The sequence below is a fragment of the Nilaparvata lugens genome, chromosome 3 (assembly GCF_014356525.2).
Source record: "Nilaparvata lugens isolate BPH chromosome 3, ASM1435652v1, whole genome shotgun sequence".
NCBI lineage: Eukaryota > Metazoa > Arthropoda > Insecta > Hemiptera > Delphacidae > Nilaparvata > Nilaparvata lugens.
In genome coordinates this window covers 39,194,554-39,214,937 of record NC_052506.1, presented here as the reverse complement: position 1 = coordinate 39,214,937, position 20,384 = coordinate 39,194,554, and the positions used below count along the sequence as shown (strand labels likewise).

General features: G+C 35.2%; 2 protein-coding genes across 13 annotated transcripts in view; both read right to left on the bottom strand.

The window, feature by feature from the left end:
• The window catches only part of LOC111059730 (nuclear receptor coactivator 2), a 354,078-nt gene that overhangs the window by 65,334 nt on the left and 268,360 nt on the right, over nt 1–20,384 (bottom strand). The window lies entirely within an intron of this gene.
• LOC120350422 lies at nt 11,840–16,855 on the bottom strand. Its single transcript, XM_039423762.1, has 2 exons — nt 14,771–16,855; nt 11,840–13,851 (listed from the first exon to the last, which is right to left on the bottom strand). The coding sequence occupies exons 1-2, from the start codon at nt 14,790–14,792 to the stop codon at nt 13,493–13,495; spliced, it is 381 nt and encodes a 126-aa protein (XP_039279696.1). The 5' UTR covers nt 14,793–16,855; the 3' UTR covers nt 11,840–13,492.

Sequence of the window (20,384 nt, the reverse complement as noted above, 5' to 3'; positions counted from 1 at the left end):
GATAAAGTACGGACTGGCCTTCAATAGTTTCAGCAAATACAATGTTCACTGCTGATAAAATTTTCGTTTCTGTTAAAATTCAAATACTGTAGGCCTAGTGTATTACGATTCCATTTCACAATCCTACATTTTTAATGAAACTATAGTTTCTGGATTACAGATAAACGAATGGCAGTATTTGACAATAGAAGAATTGAGAATTATAGAAGATGATGACAGAATTATATTGACTATGCTGTTTGATAATACTGTATTCCAATTATCAAGTTCAAGAAGAATAAAATTATTGTTAACAGAATAAATATGAGTGCCTAATATTGTGGCTATGGAACCGCAAACGATAAACCTGAAGAGGAAAATCCTAATATCGAATACCATAACAAGAATGTGGAATTTCCAAATGCATTTAATTCTGATTAGGGAGAAGGCAACATCTGAAGCTTATCAGGCGACCTACTGAACTGAAATACAGCAAGTCTAGTTTCATCCTCCAAACCTTGACTCATTCACTGAATTATTGGTTTCCCGATCTGTGAGTAAGTCCGATAAGTAAGGAAGGTAGGTAATGTACAACAGATAACATTGTTTACATCATGATACTACGATGTAATAAGTGAGTCACAACTCGGAGAAAGGGACACGTCACAGAGACCAAGTGGAAGGAGTAAAGGAGAGCAGAGCATAGGATGGAGTGGTGGGATGAAGATGATGATGATACTAGAGTACCAACATTACAGAATGGAATGGGGAAGGGATGGCGAGGTGGGGTTGCGGGGAGGGGGGCAGCCTTCGCGGTGGCAGGGCAGTGTGTTTTTGGGTTAAGGGCAGGGGACCCGGCCAGGGCCACGCGCATGCACAAACACCAACCAAATACAGTGCAGTACCGCGATAATAAATGAAACTGCCAGTTGAGTTGGTCTGCCGCCCGGCCATTTAATTTGCACCTGCTGTCACTCATCAACTCACATACACACATAATCAAACAAATAATCACAGATCAATCTATTTAAATATGGGATATTAAAAATGACACATGGGGAATAGCTACTAAAACTACTCCTATTAAGAGCGTCCAAATAATTGCTCATATTGAATTTCTTTCAAGAATGTTAGGAAAGTTGTTTCCATCCAAAAAGAAACCTTCTCCTTAAGTACTTCTGCGAATATTGATTTTGGATCTAAAGTTCCGAACACCAGTTATTAATTTATAATGATAATGATGATTCTCCAAACACTATTTTTTAGTTTGGTCATCCACCAGAAAACTTGATTTTGGGAGCCAGAATATAACAATTTCGCAGTTCGAAATGGATAATAGCTAATAGAAGGAAAATAATATAGGAATGATTGAAGAAAAATTTGGAAATTGAATTGAATTTGTATTTCTGCAAACAATAGAAGTAATCAAAAATGTTTTCACAAGAGATGATCTAGTAGTTGAAGAAAAGAAAATCCACTTGTATTGCCTACTATTAACCCACATACTGCCAATCTACTGATAAGATAGGCTTTGAGCACCCAAGACAAAGACCGTAATTATATCAACTAAACAAGTAATACTCATTTAAACTGTTCGAAAACTCTGACGGAAAACCGATTATATTTCTAGGTTCTACTAATTTGACAGCGGGTTATACGAAACATCTATCGTTTAGCCTAAGCTACTTAATTGGAGTACTTGACCTACATTTTCAACAGTAAAACAAAGGAAAATGCAAGGTAGACAGAAAGGAAAAAGGAATATTCAAACTTCAAAATGACATCATAGGACACAACAAAGTAGGAAATACTGTACATTATTTTTTTTAAATGACAAAATAGAATATGGGATCACTCATTATTACTCAACAAATTAAAGTAATAAAGTCTGTTGTTCATATTTCGTCATTAATGCTTATGGAACAAATTATACATTGAATGAAAGTTTCAAAATTTTTGGTACAATACAATTTTCGTTCAAGTGACAAAATCAACTACGGTAGGATAAGCAACGTTCTAAAAATGTCTATTATCTTTAAAATCATAATTTTTGGAAAACTTGACAGTTCATATATATTTGCAAGTAAGAAGATAACCAGAGATGCAAAATTTAACAATATCGACAAGTAGCATGGAGAAATCTGGTTGATTTTATTCATATGATGAATCGAAAAATTTAGGTTTAGAGGAAATTGATTCTAATCAACAAGGCGAAAGAAAAAAATAATATAATGATGACATTGGCAGGATTAATTACCTCCATCAACTTTTGATCAATAAATCATAAGTCTAAATTACTTACAAATGTTTGAATCTTTGGATTGCATGAAGCATTGATTTGAACTTAGAAGCTTACCTGTAAAAAAAGAAAACATTATATTAATGGTGTTATTATACTCCATATTAAAAAATAAGATAGTGAAAATAAAATGAAAATGAGAGAAAAGGTTTTTCATATTATTAAAATATTTTTGCAGTGATCTAGGATCTTTGATGGAAAAATAGCTCCCATAGTTTGTGATGAGAAACTACAGTACATCTTTCATAATATTGTGATGAATAGCAAACCGCATAAGATGTTATTTTACACATGAAATTTCTACCCTGAACAGAGAAACCCTCTAACGCCGTTCAATCGCCACCTCAGTTCAACACGGTGAAGTTTGTTACCAAGTTACACATGGCACCAATCTGGTTCGATCTGAGACATGATGTAGTTCAACTTTCCTAAAAATAGTGAAGGTGTCAGGTGTTATAATTCATGTACCGTATGCAGTGGGTGAGTGGGAACAGGAGTGACAAGGAAGAAGCAACAACAAAACAAGGATGAAAGGTGTCAGTGGGTGAGTGAGCTTGAACAGATGAGAGGGCTGTTGGGCCGTTATTAACCAGGCCCAGGCTACAATCAGGAATAATAACAAGAAGTACGCGGAAGGTGGATCAACAGGGACATGGAATCGGGCGCAGTAGTTTCTTTAGGTGAAGAATGAGTGCGGCAACACCGCACCACTCAAAGATAACGTCCAGCTGGCAACGCTGCGGCCGCGTTCAAGACTGCGCGCGGCATCGGAAGAACCAACAAGCAACAAACCTGAAGAGTGATGGTCAAGTGAAGAGGGGTACTTCACCATATCCCCAAGTGCCCTCTCCAGCTGATGGCTGAATCCGACTGACTGGCCACACTACACAGCAAAAGCAACAAACCAGCCAAGGTCAGTGGCTCATTACAACAAACGCCCAAAACACCACAGGCTTCACCGTTCTCAAATAACTGCATAAGAAAACTGATTTCCAGGAGTACATGCTAAATTCCACTAAGAACCTGCAATAAAGTGTTTCAGTTGCTGATATGCAATTTAAAGCATTTGTTTTGAAGGTGGCATACGTATAAATAGATTTGTGCCTATGAGCTCTATTGATATTTTTATTTTTCCGGAATTCGCTTGAGATATTAGGATAAAGTTGATGGGAATATCTGTAGGAGGCTGGAAGTATTGAATCATTCTTGCGTTCATGCAGATTGGACTACCACTACACGTTTATAAGTCAGAGGGTGAGAGGGTGGCCAAATGATTACTCTTATTTCAGAATCAAGAGCTGTTAAGAATCCTTTAAACATATTTCATGAGAGATTGCGGAGGGAATCACATAATTTGGGAGAGATAGAGTACTTGTATAGAATAACTATACTGTACATTTATACTTTATGGTACTAGTGTGAACAAAAAATTGACGAAACAAAGACTTGTACAGTCCGGGTCCTGTTATGTAGCTTTGCCTAACAGCGGAGAACAAGGAACATCGGTAGGGAGCTTCCTTCATCTAGGGATCTAGGTACTCTGGAGCGTATTTTTACTTTCCTTGCCCTACTACCATAGGTAAGGAAAGTATTGCTTTCCAAAAAAATTAAGGTACCCCAATTTCAAGTTTTCTATACGTTTCAAGGTCCCCTGAGTCCAAAAACATGATTTTTGGGTGTTGGTCTGTATGTGTGTGTGTGTGTGTGTGTGTGTGTGTGTGTGTGTGTGTGTGTGTGTGTGTGTGTGTGTGTGTGTGTGTGTGTGTGTGTGTGTGTGTGTGTGTGTGTGTGTGTGTGTGTGTGTGTGTGTGTGTGTGTGTGTGTGTGTGTATGTATGTCTGTGAACACGATAACTCTATTCCTTATTAACCGAATGACTTGAAATTTTCAACTTAAGGTCCTCATACCATGAGGACCCGACAATAAGAAATTCAATAAAATTCAATTCAAGATCGCCGAAAAAATGGCGGATAATTACTAAAAAACCATGTTTTTCACGGTTTTCTCGAAAACGGCTCTAACGATTTTCTTCACATTCATACCATGGATAGCTATTTATAAGCCCTATCAACTGACATGAGTCTCATTTCTTGGAAAATTGCAGGAGCTCCGTAATATACTTGAGAAAAATGGCGGATAGTTACTAAAAAACCATGTTTTTCACGATTTTCTCAAAAATGACTTGACCGATTTATTTCAAATTCATACTCTATATTTATCAGCTCTATCAACTGGCATGAATCTATTTCCTGGGGATCTAATGGGGTCCACCCCATCCTTGAGAAATGGACTTTGTAAACTGACATGAGTCTTTTGTCCTTCTCGTGCATGTGGTAGGTAGGTAGAGCAGTTTATAAAAATAACACATAGTCGAGATATTTCATCTGTAGAACAGCTGTTTTGACGACTTTTAAAAAAAATCATCGAATTTCACAATTTACACAAAGGAAAAAGTACTCTGAAAACAATAATTACATATACACTTTATTCCAGTCAACGAAAGATTATAGAGGGAAAAATTTGGGACACAATTTTCAACTCCACAGCTCTTTTAAGGATAAAAAGAGGATTAACATATCAAAAGTCTTCACCCCCACCCCCTGTTCCTAAGTAGTGGGGGTGGTTTGAAAGTACCGTTTTCTCATTTTTCGCATATATCTCGGAAACTATGCATCTTGTGGACATTTGTATTCTGTGCAAAATTGAATCTTACAAAATTACCAACAAGTTTTGTCTTTTACATTTTTTCCATATCTCTCACAGTTTCTGAGATATCCGCTCTTGAAGGTGAGACATTTTTTGAAAAAACACTTCTGCCTCCATTTTTTTCATATTTTCGGCCTTATAATTTTTGAACGATTGATGAAAAAAATCCGTGCTGATTGTGAGCTGATAGAGCATAGAATTATCTTCAATTTGATGTATATTTACACTATTTTACGCATTTCCCTACCAGTGTTGCAGCAGTTTTAGTGTTGAGAGTAAAAATTTATGTTCAGCAACAATAGATTAGTTATCAATGAAATTTGAAGGGAATGTTTGAAACACAATTTTCGACTTAGCAGCTTTGTTGAGACTAGTTTGGAGGTGAGCATATCAAAAATCCCAACCCCTACATCATGTGCTAAAGGGATGATGGTAGTTAGAAAGTTGCATTTCCACTTATTACTTACATGCTTATATCTTGGAAACAATGCGTTATATTGACATAATCAACTACATAAAAATGAAGCTCAAAAAATTTCCTACAAGTTTTGTTTGGTAGAGGTTTTTGATAAATCCGATACTCTTCGAGATATTTAAGTTCTAAAGTTATGCATTTTCGAAAAAGCAGTTTTTCTTCCATTTTCCCGCTCTTTCAAGTCTCATAACTTCTCAACAATTGATGGGACAAGAATGTGCTAATTACGAACTTGTAGAGCATAAAATTATCTTTCATTTCATGTATAATTTGACTATCTCAGCATCCCGATACGACTGTTGCAGCAGTTTTAGTTTTGAGTGTCTTTTTTCGGAAGGAAGTTTAGAAACGCCCCCTGTATTTAGTTCCGCAAACGTTCCAATAGGTACTCAATATGAATGTTCATATTGAAGCACACTGCCAATTTATGACGACAGAATAGTGTGATATTCAAGAAAAGTCACTTGTTGCAAATCTTGAGATTTGACACTCAAAACTAAAACAGCTGCAACAGTCGTATGGGAATGCGTAAGATAGTCAAATTATACACGAAATGGAAGATAATTTAATGCTCTACAAGTTCGTAATTAGCACATACATTTTAATTCAGGAAAAAATAATATTTCTTTCATTCAATAATCACGTCAAATCTGTTCTGGGCATTTTTTATGACTTGTATTGATTTCAGTCAAGTTCCCTTGATCCTTGTATTGATGTATTGATAAATCTATTCTATTTCACAAAACGTTGAAAACAGCCGTCACATGAACAACTATTGAACGATTCTGCAGCTATTGATATGCGAGTTTAATGGGGCGAGTGGTATGCAAATTTAAACAATGAAGAGGCATTGCCGCACTTTGAGATCGAAATAAGCTGAGGTTGAATTAGCATAGTTATGTATGGGATATCCTCGGCCCAGTTTGGGTTGGAGTGGCCCAGATGGAGTCCCGTGGCGCGGCACGCGACTGCGATCGATGAGTGGCGCCACTCCGAAGGGCAGCAGCGCCACACCACACGCCACGTCAGGGCGACCGGAAGTGACGCACTCAACCCCCACATTGTTGTCATCACCACACTTGATTGCCCTACTAATCAGATACTATTGAATTGTGTTCCTCTACAGACAAGTAGTTGCTATTTGGCATAATGGGAGTTACATTTGGTACGTTCAATTGGTGCATGGTTGATTTTAATGTTCCAGTTTCCAATTCTAAGTATTGAATGAACACAGAGTTCTTAATAATATTTGTTTCCAGTTTGTTGGAACACAAACATGTGGTTACAAGTGTGTGATGCACTGAGCATTTGTTATACAACAAGTGCAAATAATTCTATGCAATTGGATCCACTATCAGTTCTGAATTTCTTGTTGTGATATTTTTTTTAAATCTTTGAATGTATAATCGTTATATTGAGAGAAAATAAAGTTTAAATATAATATTGAATATGGTTTATGAATTGAAATGTTATTCTGAATGCTTAAATGTTGTAATTCATAACTTTTCTGGACAGAGTTATGAGCAAGTTTTAATACTCCACACCTACCTACAGCTCTTCAATACTTGAAATCTATTTCAAGGACATCAAAACAACAATACAATTTTTTACTATATTATATTATAGTCGGGTCGGGTGGTTGATCAAAGGTTTGGTCCAATTCTGATCTACATGAGTGACGTACTAGGCCTATTGATACTTTTGGAAGGCTCTAATAACTTTGATTCAAGCTTCTAAATCCCGGTGATTCAGAATCTTCAAAAATTGTCATATCATATTTCATCATCATACATATCTCACACATACTCATACAAGCCTCATCCTCAATAATATCATCCAGCCTCATGAAACCAATAAATTTCGGTAAAAATGTTCAATCTTTAGAATTATAAATGTTGGTCACATTTCAACATCCATTGCTAATGAACAAGATCGAAGTCAATACACATTGTCAATTGCCCACTTGAACAATTGTGACATTATTGTGACAGCAAATACACTTAATGGACGACCAGCACACGTAACATAACAATTTGTAAGCTAATTCTATCACTCCAACATTACCGGTACTTCTAATACGCCAATCACATCGAATATAATATTATTGTAATAACTAAATTGTCAGTTGATTTGTAAGGAATATGCTCCTTATTTCAATATAAAAACATATGAATTTATCTTTTAGAGTTCAGCAGGTCAACCCTCAAGAGAAACCAAATCCAATATTCACTACTGCAGTAGATGAATCAAATAAAGAAATGAATATTCTCACCAATAGATTAACCGTTGTTTGAGAATGACTATGAAACTTTTCCTCAACTTAGGAATGTAATGGTACTACATTAATAGGAAAAGAATTGAATCACCACATTTACAGGAAGATGACTGACTGCATTTCGGTTTAAAGGTTAGTGGAGCGAGAGTGAAGAACGAATATGAGTGAAATTGAAAAACAGTAACCTGACTTTCAGAAAACCTGAACCTAATTTATAATAGCTGAATTTCGATAGTTGCCTTTTTATGAAAATGATATGATGACATGTAGAAAAGTGGATGCTAGGATGACTGCTTGGAGGTTTGGTGGATTCCTGCTTTGACGAGTAAGATTCATCATCATGGAGTTTGGGATAAATAATAATGTATGAGCAATTTACTTGGAAGCCACCGGAAATGCATTCTACTTTGGGATTCCAATTTTGATACATTCTCAGTAGAGAACGATATTGAAAGAGAAGATTCAAAGAAAGACTATAAAAACAAATCCATTCGAGTACTGCTTAAGAGCATGATTTTATGATGTATCAATTCTGTATCATGATAAATTATTCAAGACAAATCTTATTTGCTCCATAGATTTCAAAAATGGTAACCATTAAAACAGTACAATCGTATACTGTAATGTAAATTAATCAAATCCAGGTTCAGTTGGTTAGAGTACTAATTGATAAATTGACAAATTTAACACAAAAATTAACAATTTAATTTTTTTTGTGATTGTTTACGTTTTCCATTTATTGTGTCTATGAACTTATCTTCCAAAAACTTGAATTCTAATTGGGGCTTTTGCAACTACGAATATCGTCGTTAATGTTTGTATCATAAGTGCAATGCAGTTTCGCCTATAATGATGACAAATCATTGGTTTTTCCATGGCGACCGGAAGTGGCTGGCAGTTGCGGTAGGCAGTAGGCATTCTGCTTTCAAATGTCAGCACTAAATGAACAAAACAGATCAAGGCAGCAGCAGCAGCTAATAATCAACAAAGACCCATCAATGAATTTGAACGGTGCCTTTGGTATGGAAATTGTGCGCCAAAGGAATGGTAATTCATGTGAAAGGATGGAAGGGTGGAAAATGGACTTTATTGAGCGGCAAGAATTGGTCTCAGAGTTCCTTGTTGAGTCCGAACACGTGGTGGTGGTGGTGACCCAAAAACCTACGCAATTTGACGGTTTCTATTTTTGCTCTTATAAATAGCTGCAGGCTACGCGGCCAACGTTCAGCAAAATTTTGGGGGGACTAGACAACATCTTCAATTCTTAATGATCAAATACGCGCAGCTTCTCTGCACTGCTTCAATTTGAGAATCAGCGCAGACAGCTACTGCGTAGTATCAAATCAGGCAATCCAACGTATAAATTGGTAACAAATTTCTATTTCACTCAATCCAACTAAACCAAATTTGAATTCATCCATAAAATGTATCCATAGGAAGTTTTCATAAAACCTAACCAGAGAATAACGAGGTAAGTAGAATCGAATCATTTCCAGGTTGGATTATCTCCGGAGAATCTAATGATATTTCAGAAATTAGAAATACGCAACTACACAATGTTTGGGAAATTTCCGTCGATAGGAAAACTGAACATTGATGCAATTATTTGAAAAAGGTCAATCTACAACAGCAAATCGTATTTTCAAAATGTTTTCATGTCTAACGCATTGGAAACACTACATTAATTTTTGTATGGTCGATAGGCGAAATGGAAATTCCAAGATTGACTTCGGTTGAGGAAGTAATTCAATATTGTCAAGATTGTATTGGGCTGTTATACCCAGAGATAACTACAGTATAGGAAAATTCAAGAATACAAGAAATAAACTGCAACGTCGGACAGTAATTGGCGATTTTGGTAGAAGAGCAGTAGAAGCAGCCAAGTCGATGAGAATGATGTGTGTTGTGCGTGGAGTCTATTGCAGTAATAGCAGGCGAACGTAACAACTTTACAGAGGAGATAAATGAGAGAAGTTGGTGATGCGGAACAGAGCAACAGTCACGGGGGATAAGGACTTTCACGGTCGGGGATAGACCCCCCTTCCCCTCCCCATCAATCACACCATTCTTCGTCGGAAACCGATTCAGTTTAGATCCACCTGTTGTCTTGCAGAGCAGATCAGAGCAGAGCAGAGCAACAGCACTTTCGCATTCGTTCCTCCGACGAAGCGAGGCGAACAAGCAAAAGTAATGATGAGCGGAGAAGAGCGAGGTGGAGGAAGAGAATCGGTGGTGGCCGCCAGAAGACGATGATTCAATCGTTCCAGTTTCGTTGTGTCATCCTTCAACCTTCACCGTCACCATCGCCGTCATGCTCTGCTGGCCTGCCACAATTGCTTTGCCCCCCCCCACCCACCATTCACCATTACAAACCCTAATAACCAGCCCGTAAATCCCAACGCACGTAGCCTGATATTATTGGCCATACCAGCAACCAACAAAGCCAGCAGCAGAGTGCCACTCTTCACACCTTCACTGCTAGTGCTACATCACAGAACACAGTACACAGTTGCAGACCATCAATTCGCTTTCGTTCTCAGCAACACAGACTGTCATTGCGACCACTTCCCGTCCATGGCACTAGTTCTCCTTACATCATACCGAAATAGTGCATATTACTAGTATTCATATTATCTTTGCTTATACTAATCAGAAAAGAAAGGATGGAACTAGGGGATACACTCCAAAATACTCATTACAAGATTATTTATTCATTTGTCACTATGAAATTTTGAGAAATTGTTCAGAACAAGTAGTCAACTTTTAGTATAAGACTGTCTTCAAGTCTCTGAATTTGAACATTCTTTTTGAATATCCGTAAGGGTATTGCAATGATTTTATGTGCAATTTTTTCTCGATCAATTCACCAGTTTTTTTCCCTAAGAAAACTGATTTAGTGTAGTTCTCTCATGATAATAGTCCATTGATAATCGATTGATTAATATTTTGTACTAATTAATACAATACTCATTTCATTTCATCAAAAATTCAACTTTCTGGTTGCTGCTCATGAGAATATATATCATGTTTTAAAAATATTTTCATGTTTTCAAGAATAATCTAAAAATACAAAGAAATGAGTTGATAGCAAAGTGCAGTATCATCACATTAAATTATTAAATAAAACCTTGAAGTAGAATCATAATGAAAATACATTGAAAATTTATGATTGAGTTTGAAATTATTAATTAACCTTATATTGTAAAAACGTCTACATAAATGAGGATAGCAAAAAAATATGAATGATCAATTCGCTTTAACTAGTAGTTCTATGAACAGTAGACCTCACGCAGTATTCTCATCCACAAGTACCAGATGTCAACTGTTTTAAATGTTAGAAACTCAGTTCTCGTTTTAATTTGTATTTCATATGATATAATTCATCCAGTTCCGTGATGATCTTTCTATCGGATGATAATTATTTTTTAGAATCAAAAATATTATAATTTCTCCAGCATTATTGAGTTCATTTGTTTATTTTTATCCACCTATTAAATTAGTTTTTTCGAATGTGAGAATATTGATACTGATGGGCACGCATAATAATACCATGACTGCAGAACAAAATATTGAAATCAAAGACCTTAAAGCTGTGATTAGACCAAACTTTAAAAAATGTTAATAACTCAATCCTTTTAGATTATATTAGATTGAACATAACTTATCATACACATGATGAACATATGTGTTTGTCAACTTCCGTTCAATCTAATAGAATCTATAAGAATTAAATTATAACCATTTTGTTAATAACTTTGGTGTAGCCCAGCTTAAAGATGCATACCTCTTTAATGTCTTTGATTGAAACTATAGACCTTATACAAAAATACAGTAATAGACTGGCTTCTCCACACATCTTTGTAATCACTTGTAAGCTGATTTATGATGAATAATTCTCTAGTCTGATTTTTACTCCAATATTGGCGTATGAAGGAGGCTCCTTTTTCCTTTTATATTATCCTTGAAATGCAAAATTTCCAAAAACCTTGTATATACGTCGACGAGCAATTTAAAAAGGAACATACCTGTCAAATTTCATGAAAATCTATTACCGCGTTTCGCCGTAAATGCGCAACATATAAATATATAAACATACAAACATTTACATATTTAAACATTCAAACATTAAGAGAAATGCCAAACCGTCGACTTGAATCTTAGAACTCACTTCGTTCGGTCAATTAAGAGTTCAGCTCAAACATACTCAAATCTTCATGATACTGTATCCACAATGCTTGCTAACGTGAAGTGAAACATAAATATTGAAAGAAGATTCAATATTGATGAATCAATGCGTCACAGGTCACAACCATTGAAAAGTTATTTAAAATGATGAATTGAGAATAATTTTCTACAGTATCAAACTTTCCTTTTGAAGTATTTGTTGAATTTATTATTAACATTGAAAAGGTTAATGTAAAGAGGTTATTCATCAATAATGCATAGACATGAATAATACAGATTGCACCCTACTTTCTGTTCTTGTGACGTACAAACAATATCGTTATTCTATGTCAATGTTTCAATGTGATACTGTACAATCAACGTTCCCGGAATAGAGTCGGTTGTTTGAAAACTCCACTATTGTTGTAGTAATTCATATCTCTGTGATCAATTGAATTTTATATGAGAGAAAAATATGAAGGGGAGTAACACAAGATTTGGACTATAACGTGCCATCAATTCACAGTAACAATTTTGATAAAAGCTTCATATCATTTCAGGGAATACTTGAAAACTTAAAACCCCAAAATCGTATACTTTTCAGAAAGAATGAAGCCAAATAAAAATTGGAAAGAAACCTGATGATTATAGAATGTCAAGATCTCTTTGATAATTTCAATCTATGAAATGATCATTACAACTAGAGTTATAAATAAAATCAAATCAAATAGCTTTTTATTCACAAAACATAATACAAATTTATAAAATTCATTTACACATTTATGTCAATGAATACTCCCCACAAAGACTTGAGTCTGTGAGTGCAGAGTGAGTTCTTTCAAGTTGATTGAGATTATATTCTCATGTTTTGTACATATTATAATTAAAACTATTGTAATTGAACCTACTAACATTCATCAGGACATCAGCAAATCAAGAATATAAATTGCACACAATGAAATTCCATACTGGTTATTAGTATATACAGACAAATATTTAAATAGTACTTTAAAGGCTATACTACTCATTATAAATTGCAAATTCACTATGAGATCAAGTTCTGAATAAGAAGGCGGATTGAATCAGTTGGTCTGCAGCATCCCTGCCAATTTCTAATAACCATCTACTCAAATGTTGCTTGTAGGTGTTAATACTGTAATTTTCAGACTGTTTTAAATGATTGGGAACGTTTCTATACAATATATACAGATGTATTAACTATTAATTTTAAAGCAGTTATGTAGGAGTCGGGGATGAGCAAAACCAAATAAAAGTTTATTAGATTTCTTGTATTATGAGTATGAACTAAATTATTGAAAATGAAGTGTTTGTTGTTTTAGTATATGTAATTCATTAAAAATCGTATGTAAAGCTGTCTAATATTAAAAACTTGAAACTCTTGGTAAACAAGATTAGATGGGTAGCGATCTAGCGATAGTCTCGCCTAAGACATGTTTTGATGATTGCTCGCTGTGCCACCGCCACCGGCTCCAAGGCAAACGAGGAGGCTCCACCCCAAGCATACCACACATAAGAACTGACTGGATATATGCGTAGTACGCCACCTGAGGTTGATGTAAAGGGAGGACCTCTCTTAGCTGTCTGAAGGCATATATATCATTTTGCGCACTCGCTGCTTGAGTGAAATAGCTGCTTGTGGATCCCAGCTTAATTTGTGGTCAATCAGAACGCCAAGGTACCTGTACTGCTCCACTCGCTTCAATACCCCACAGTCACACGTAGGGGACTGATAGTCATCACATGAGTGGAGCCTGATGATCTCCTGCACTAGGCTACTGTTTGATTTGAAATAAATAGGCAAATACTTAGTTTTGTCAACATTCAGAGTAAGTTTGTTCTGATCGAGCCACTTCCTGACACCAAAGGGATCCTTGGTAGCCTTACTGAAAGCATCTTCCCAGGTAGTCCCAAATGATACAACTGCAGTGTCGTCTGCAAAGAGAAATAAATATCTTACTATCTAGGGGAACATTACTGAGGTTATTGATGTAGACCAAAAAAAGCAAAGGGCCAAGTGTGCTTCCCTGAATCACATCGTAATCTACATTATACATATCACTGGAAATATTATTAATACAGGTGGTCTGTTTCCGTTCATGTAGATAGCTTTGAAAACATTGCAGTGTCATTCAGGTTCACAGCATGAAATACCTTGGCAATATCAAGGAAGTTAATAAGTAAATTATTACTTTCACCCACCTTTTGCACTATTTCGTTTTTGATATCGAACAGAGCGTTGATGTATTCTTATTTAATCTGAAGCCATATTGATTGGGAACTAACAAATTATTTGATTCTAAATAAGACTGTAATTGAATTTTAACAATTTTTTCAAGAATTTTGGAAAATACACTTTACATGAAAATGGGCTGAAAATTATTGATTGAAGATTTAGAGCCGGATTTGAAAATGGGAATGACCTTGGCAATTTTGAATGCATTTGGGAATTTGCCTGTTCGGATACTTTCATTAATAATGTGGGAGAGAGGCTCGATCACAGCATTCATGTGTCCTTTTATGAATTTAGTATGGATGCCATCCTGATCCGGAGCAGAGCCTCCTCGCATATTCTTGAATATTTTAAAAATTTCAAGTCGTGACACAGGTTGTAACTCAAAAGTCACATTGGTAGAATGATCTAAATCACTCATCAACAGTGGACCACGCTCCGGAATTGCACCCGCCAAACGAGCTCCAACATTTGAAAATAAATTATTGAATGAATTACAAATTCGCTTGATGTCCGACTGTGACGGCACTCCATCCCCGTGAAACTGTGCCAGGGGGAATAGTTTAAAAATATAAATACAAATTGCAATAATCAAATCAGTAAGATGGGTTCAAAGCATACCTGATTCTTTTGTTCCATTCATCACATTGCGTATCAAGGACGCACAATCTCAACCACTCTATGAGTTGAGTAAGCATCATAAAAATTGTAGAAAACACTCAAATAAGTATCTCATCACCCACCACTCACTAAACAAACTCCGGAAACAAGAGTTATTTGAATAGGAAAATCACAAACAAGAGACTTACTACAATCAAATTTGAACAAATAAATTAATTCAATGAAACAGATTCATTATTTATATAATAGCATTATCTGTTATAAGAACTGGTTGTGATAAGAAATAACAATTAAATTCATTGTAATCGGAATGATTGGAAATCCCCAAGACATTTACAAACAGATGTAACAAATACGAGATGAAGCTTATCAAATAAATAGCTCATTATCTGAATAAACTCGTACCCAGCATTCAGAAATGCCGGCCGTGGATTGGTGATATATATTATGGTGATTGAGTTGAGTAATAGGAAAACAGGTTAGTGAAGTGTAAGTGGAGTCGTAGAGTGCTGCCATCTTCCGGCCGTAGCGGTACCTATTCCGGCTCCGGCGGTCAGCGATTACGACATTCAGAGTTCAGACGCACTTGATAGTATGAGCCACCAGCTGATTAAATTGAGTTTAAGCTTTGACTGTGCAAACGGCTCTTAATATTTCAATGTAAATAATACATAAGTTTACCTCAGTTTATTATAATCTTTTTGTTCATGTACAAATTATAAGTATGTTTCTGGTTTATTTTTTAATGCTGGGACTCCCATATAGGCCTTTGCCTCGGGAGTACCTAATTATTTTCTTTCAGATGCTTGTGTGTGTAGAAGTGATATTTTGTTTTTGTTTTTTTTTTCACGACATTAGCTATGTACAGACTTTTGTATCACTTAACTATTCATACAGTGTAATTAATATTATTTCATATAATATTGTTTTTTGTTCTTTCGTACACATCTTAATGGAAATACAAATTATTATTATTATTATTATGTATTTTTTGAAAACTTGAAACCTTCAAACACTGATAACTTTGAACCTTGGTCACTCAGCCTAGCAAGCCTATCACCACTGTTCTTATTCTCACTCATGGTGACAGATTTAAAAGATTCAATATGTGCTGATTATCGGAAAGTTGATGGGGTAGTGTGGTTTTGATAAACCAGGGGATTCCCGGTCATTGAACGGTTCAACATACTGTCAGCTGGAAATCCCATGTATTCATGATTTCAAAATTCGTCACAAGTGGAGATAAATCAATTGAACACGTTTGAAGTCGAATAGACGAATGGTCGTTATAAAGCAGATGGTTATTGGAAACTATATAATACCGTTATCTCTTCGACAGAGAGAGAGAGCGCAGGACAAAATAATAATGTTAGTAGCAGTGATGACGTAACTACGTAAACAATGTACTTGTGTATGAAAGCTATGTATCACTCCCATTTGACCGCTGGGCGCAATCGGTGTATGTTCCGTATGTGTATCTTGAGCACTGGTACATTCACTGGAAATTAGAAAACTTTCTCTACTGCGCATGTCCTTCAAGTCAAAAGTAATTTTGTACGGACTATAATTTCTTATTTCGTGCCCATTCATGCACCGAACTTTTTTTAATTTTACACAGTTTACAAAGTAGGTTTTAAAAATATTCTGGAAAAATGTCAGCTCCCTAACCTTTGTAGAAACAAAATGGCGGCATATTGAAAATTTTAACAATTTGCTTTCCATGAAAACCTTCCTATGAAACGTAATCTGTACTTATAAAATTCTCATCTCACTGACTCACTTATCACGATTTCTGGAAAACTACTGGATGGATTGCAACAAAACTTGGAATATATCTTTCTTATACATCCTAGGTGCTCACCAAGAAATATTTTGGCGATATTTCAACTCTAAGGGTGGTTTTCAAGGGTTTAAAGTTCGTCTTTTAGCATGTATATTCTTCTTCTTCTAATCTCTTCATTATAATTGAAATGCCCAAATCATTTATGTTACTTTAGAACTATAATCTAGATAGAGTACCTCTTCGAAACAGTTGTTAACTGGCAACTAAATTAATAATTTTGTCAGGTTGGCATTAAGTAAAGATGACTTCATTAGGTTGGCACCAAGTTGAAGAACTAATTAAAATGCATTTATTGAGAGAACATATTGATTGGGCACTGCTGCTTCAATCAGAGCTATTCTTGGGAGTATAGATAATTTTTGTTTTTCATAAAACAAACTTTTATGACAGGAGCTGCTTCTATCAATTGATCCTATTCTATCAAGATTAAATTTGTTTGTATATCCGTCAGATCGCGAAAACTGCTTAAACAATTTTGATGAAATTTTAATAATTTATTATGATATATATGGAGGGTATTTTTAAAACTTCAGAAGTGTCCGTTGTGGAATCTGTTTGCAAAGAATGAGGAAATTCGGCCAAAATTCAACTCGGGCGAAAGAAAGGGGTTATTTATTAAAACGGACAAATAGCTGTTGTTGCTTTTCCTAATGTAAAAATATCTTCCATAGGAGTAAGGCGCTTTTCCCATGAATCAATTATTCTCAAACATTGATTGTTTTACCAAAGAAAGTAGAAGGTAACTTTCGATAAAAATATAGGAGAACTAGCTTACCCGGCGAAATTCGTACCGCCAAAAATTAATGTATCTCATGTCACACTTGACTTTATTTGGTGAATCATGAAATTTATCTGACAATCAATATTTTCATTTACATCTCAATACGGACTTCCTATGTGCTTAGTCATGCAGCATTTATTATTCCGACATTGCAACATATTCTCAATCAATTGGTAGTAATATCTATCAGTAAAGTGTTGAATTAAAAAAATAGATACCGGTAGGTTAGATCAGTGTTTCAAAGATGAATTTGATGTTTTCAAAGTTGTTGTTGGTCCAGGAAATATGCGATGTACCATCAATTACACAGAATTCCATATTCTTTCCATCTTCAATTTTAGGATGAATATGAGCTAAGCTAAATTCAAAGAAAAATTCAATTCAGTCTGTCATTCTTCAGTAATTAATGATTGCAATATGAACAACTCTATTCCATGAGTTTCTGAATGATAGGGGAGTGATAAGAATATTATTTGTATAGGTCTTCTAAGGAACGATTATCTACAGCTGGTACCGATCAACTACGGTACACTAACGTCAACTCCAAACCACCGTTTCAATACCAGTACACAATTGATCACAGGATGACGTGTTTATCATACAGCTGGTAACTTTAGATGCTAAATTATAAGTAGCCACTCGGCCGAAAATTTTAAAACATAAGTCTGTAAAATGGATTAATAATAATTATTAGACCCCCTATTAAAATTTCTGGTCAGAAACCATCCCCAATATTCACACAACATATTCCCAAAGTTTCATGCCGTTCTGTCAAGTATTTTTCGAGTCTATAGGGAACAAACACACAAACTAAGAAACACACAAATTCATTCATTTTTATATATAGAGATAAGCATAACAATTCGTTGACTGTCAGTATTCCTCATAGCATCAATGCTCCCCATTCGAACAATAAATTCTAACACATTGATGTGAATCTTACTATAATTTGGTTACTTCAGATCAGATGATGAAGAATGTTGATGATCGCTACTGTTTCAATATTTCAATCGTGTTTGACATTTTTACTTTTGATGCCAGCTGTTATTATTATGTGAAATAAGCTTTCATTGAATGAGTAATCATGATCATTGAAGTCAATTATACTAAGAAAGCAATTTCTATTTGAATATGTGTGTTTGTGGTTATGTATGTATGTCGGACGGATCTCGAAAACAGCTCTAACGATTTTGATTAAATTAAGAATATAGTGGGTTTGTTTACAAAAAACATTATTTTAGAGCAGGTCTCAACTCTGGGAAAATTTGCTGAAGTTCCTTGAGAAAGGATTATTGGTCCTCAAGTAGCAGCTGATCGGAATAAAGTTTTCCATAATCTGTTGAAAACGTAAGAGAGTGTGAGCAAATGGAAAAGATTATAATAGCTGTATTTGAGCGACCCTTACAAATTACAAATTTGGCGACCCTAATTTAAAACATTGCAGTATTCATGGAACATCTAGAAGAATAGGTTCAGAAAGTGACCGGATGATATCAAAATAAATTTAAAATCGATCTCTCCAAACATATGGGTAGTTGAATGTAATGTTGATTGTGAGGTGATAGAAATGCAACTAATTTCTTCAGCTTCTGTTGTATTGGTTCCTCTGTTGCTCTATGTTTGTACGCAGCCATGGCCTTGAGAGAGCCAGTTGCACTGTCTGTTAATTCATAATCTGGACTAAATACTACGAGAACCAATGAGAGAAACCTTCTATTAAAAAAAAACCCTGCTCTGATTAATTCTCATGAAATTCAATCCTGATTGAAATTGAACAGGCTTTTGTGCTACTGGGCCTGATATTTCCATGTTTCAAAATCAGCTAAAAACTTAATCGAAAAAGAACATAATATTCCATCAACTGCTCCTATTTCCTTTCATGATGTCATTGCATGGCACAAGACAAACCTATTGATATTTATAGATCACACGTAAATACTAGAGTTATCAATTCAGATAGAAATTAAATTGAGTTACATGTTAGTTTACATCCAAATTTTCATCCCTAAGCTTTTGATTCTAAGCTAAGAACAAAGAAAGAAATCATATAATGGTAGTCAATAATCAAAGTGATTGTATACACTCTATTCAGATGTATGCAAATTTACATTAAAATAATCCCACTTCAATATTTATTATAGTAAAGTATAGGACATGAGAAATCAGCCACAATATTTTATACTAACTATTATGAATGAACTCTTATGTATGAATGGACTTCCATGGAAGAAAGAATTAGTGGATTAGCTGCTTTTACACTTTTGGATAAGTGAAACGAAAAGTAAGCAACAGGCTATGCAAAAAATTACAGAATAAGCAAGAGATCCATGGATAGGCTACCAGAGTCATCAAATTCCGAAGCAACTTAATTTGGAATTTAATTCTCAATTGCATCAAGCAAAAACAAAAATAAGACGATCACTGCTAATTTGATAACTGTCAAAGGGAAATATTAATTACCAATGAATAAAGTCGAGGTCGACTCTTAAGCCCCGCCCAATATTCTACAAAATTCGCTGCAATTAGAGTACTATCCTACAGAGCTCTTCCAACACATTAATTAATTATTCGAATGATTTGACTCAATAATTTTCATGCCAAGTTGTGGCGTAATCTCAAAAACGATTATAACAATTTTGGTAGGATTTATACATTATAAATGTTTCACAAAAATAATTCTATCTTTTAATTCCCGTAGCGGAGCAAGGGTGCCCTGCTAGTATAAAATAAATGTGTAAACCTCTTTGTGGGACACGGTGTAATGAGCATGCAATCAAATTCATTCTCTGTGCTCTGTGTAAATAAACCTATTTAGTTTTCTCATCAGATATTTAGTTTTATCTTAGATAGGTTTTCTCAGGAATTAGAAGCAATATCAAGACAAATGACACCAATAGCAGCAGTGGGACACTGACAGGGAGCGATATAGAAAGCAATTTGGACACACATTGGTGTACACTAATTCGGACACCAGGCAAGAAGCAAGAGAC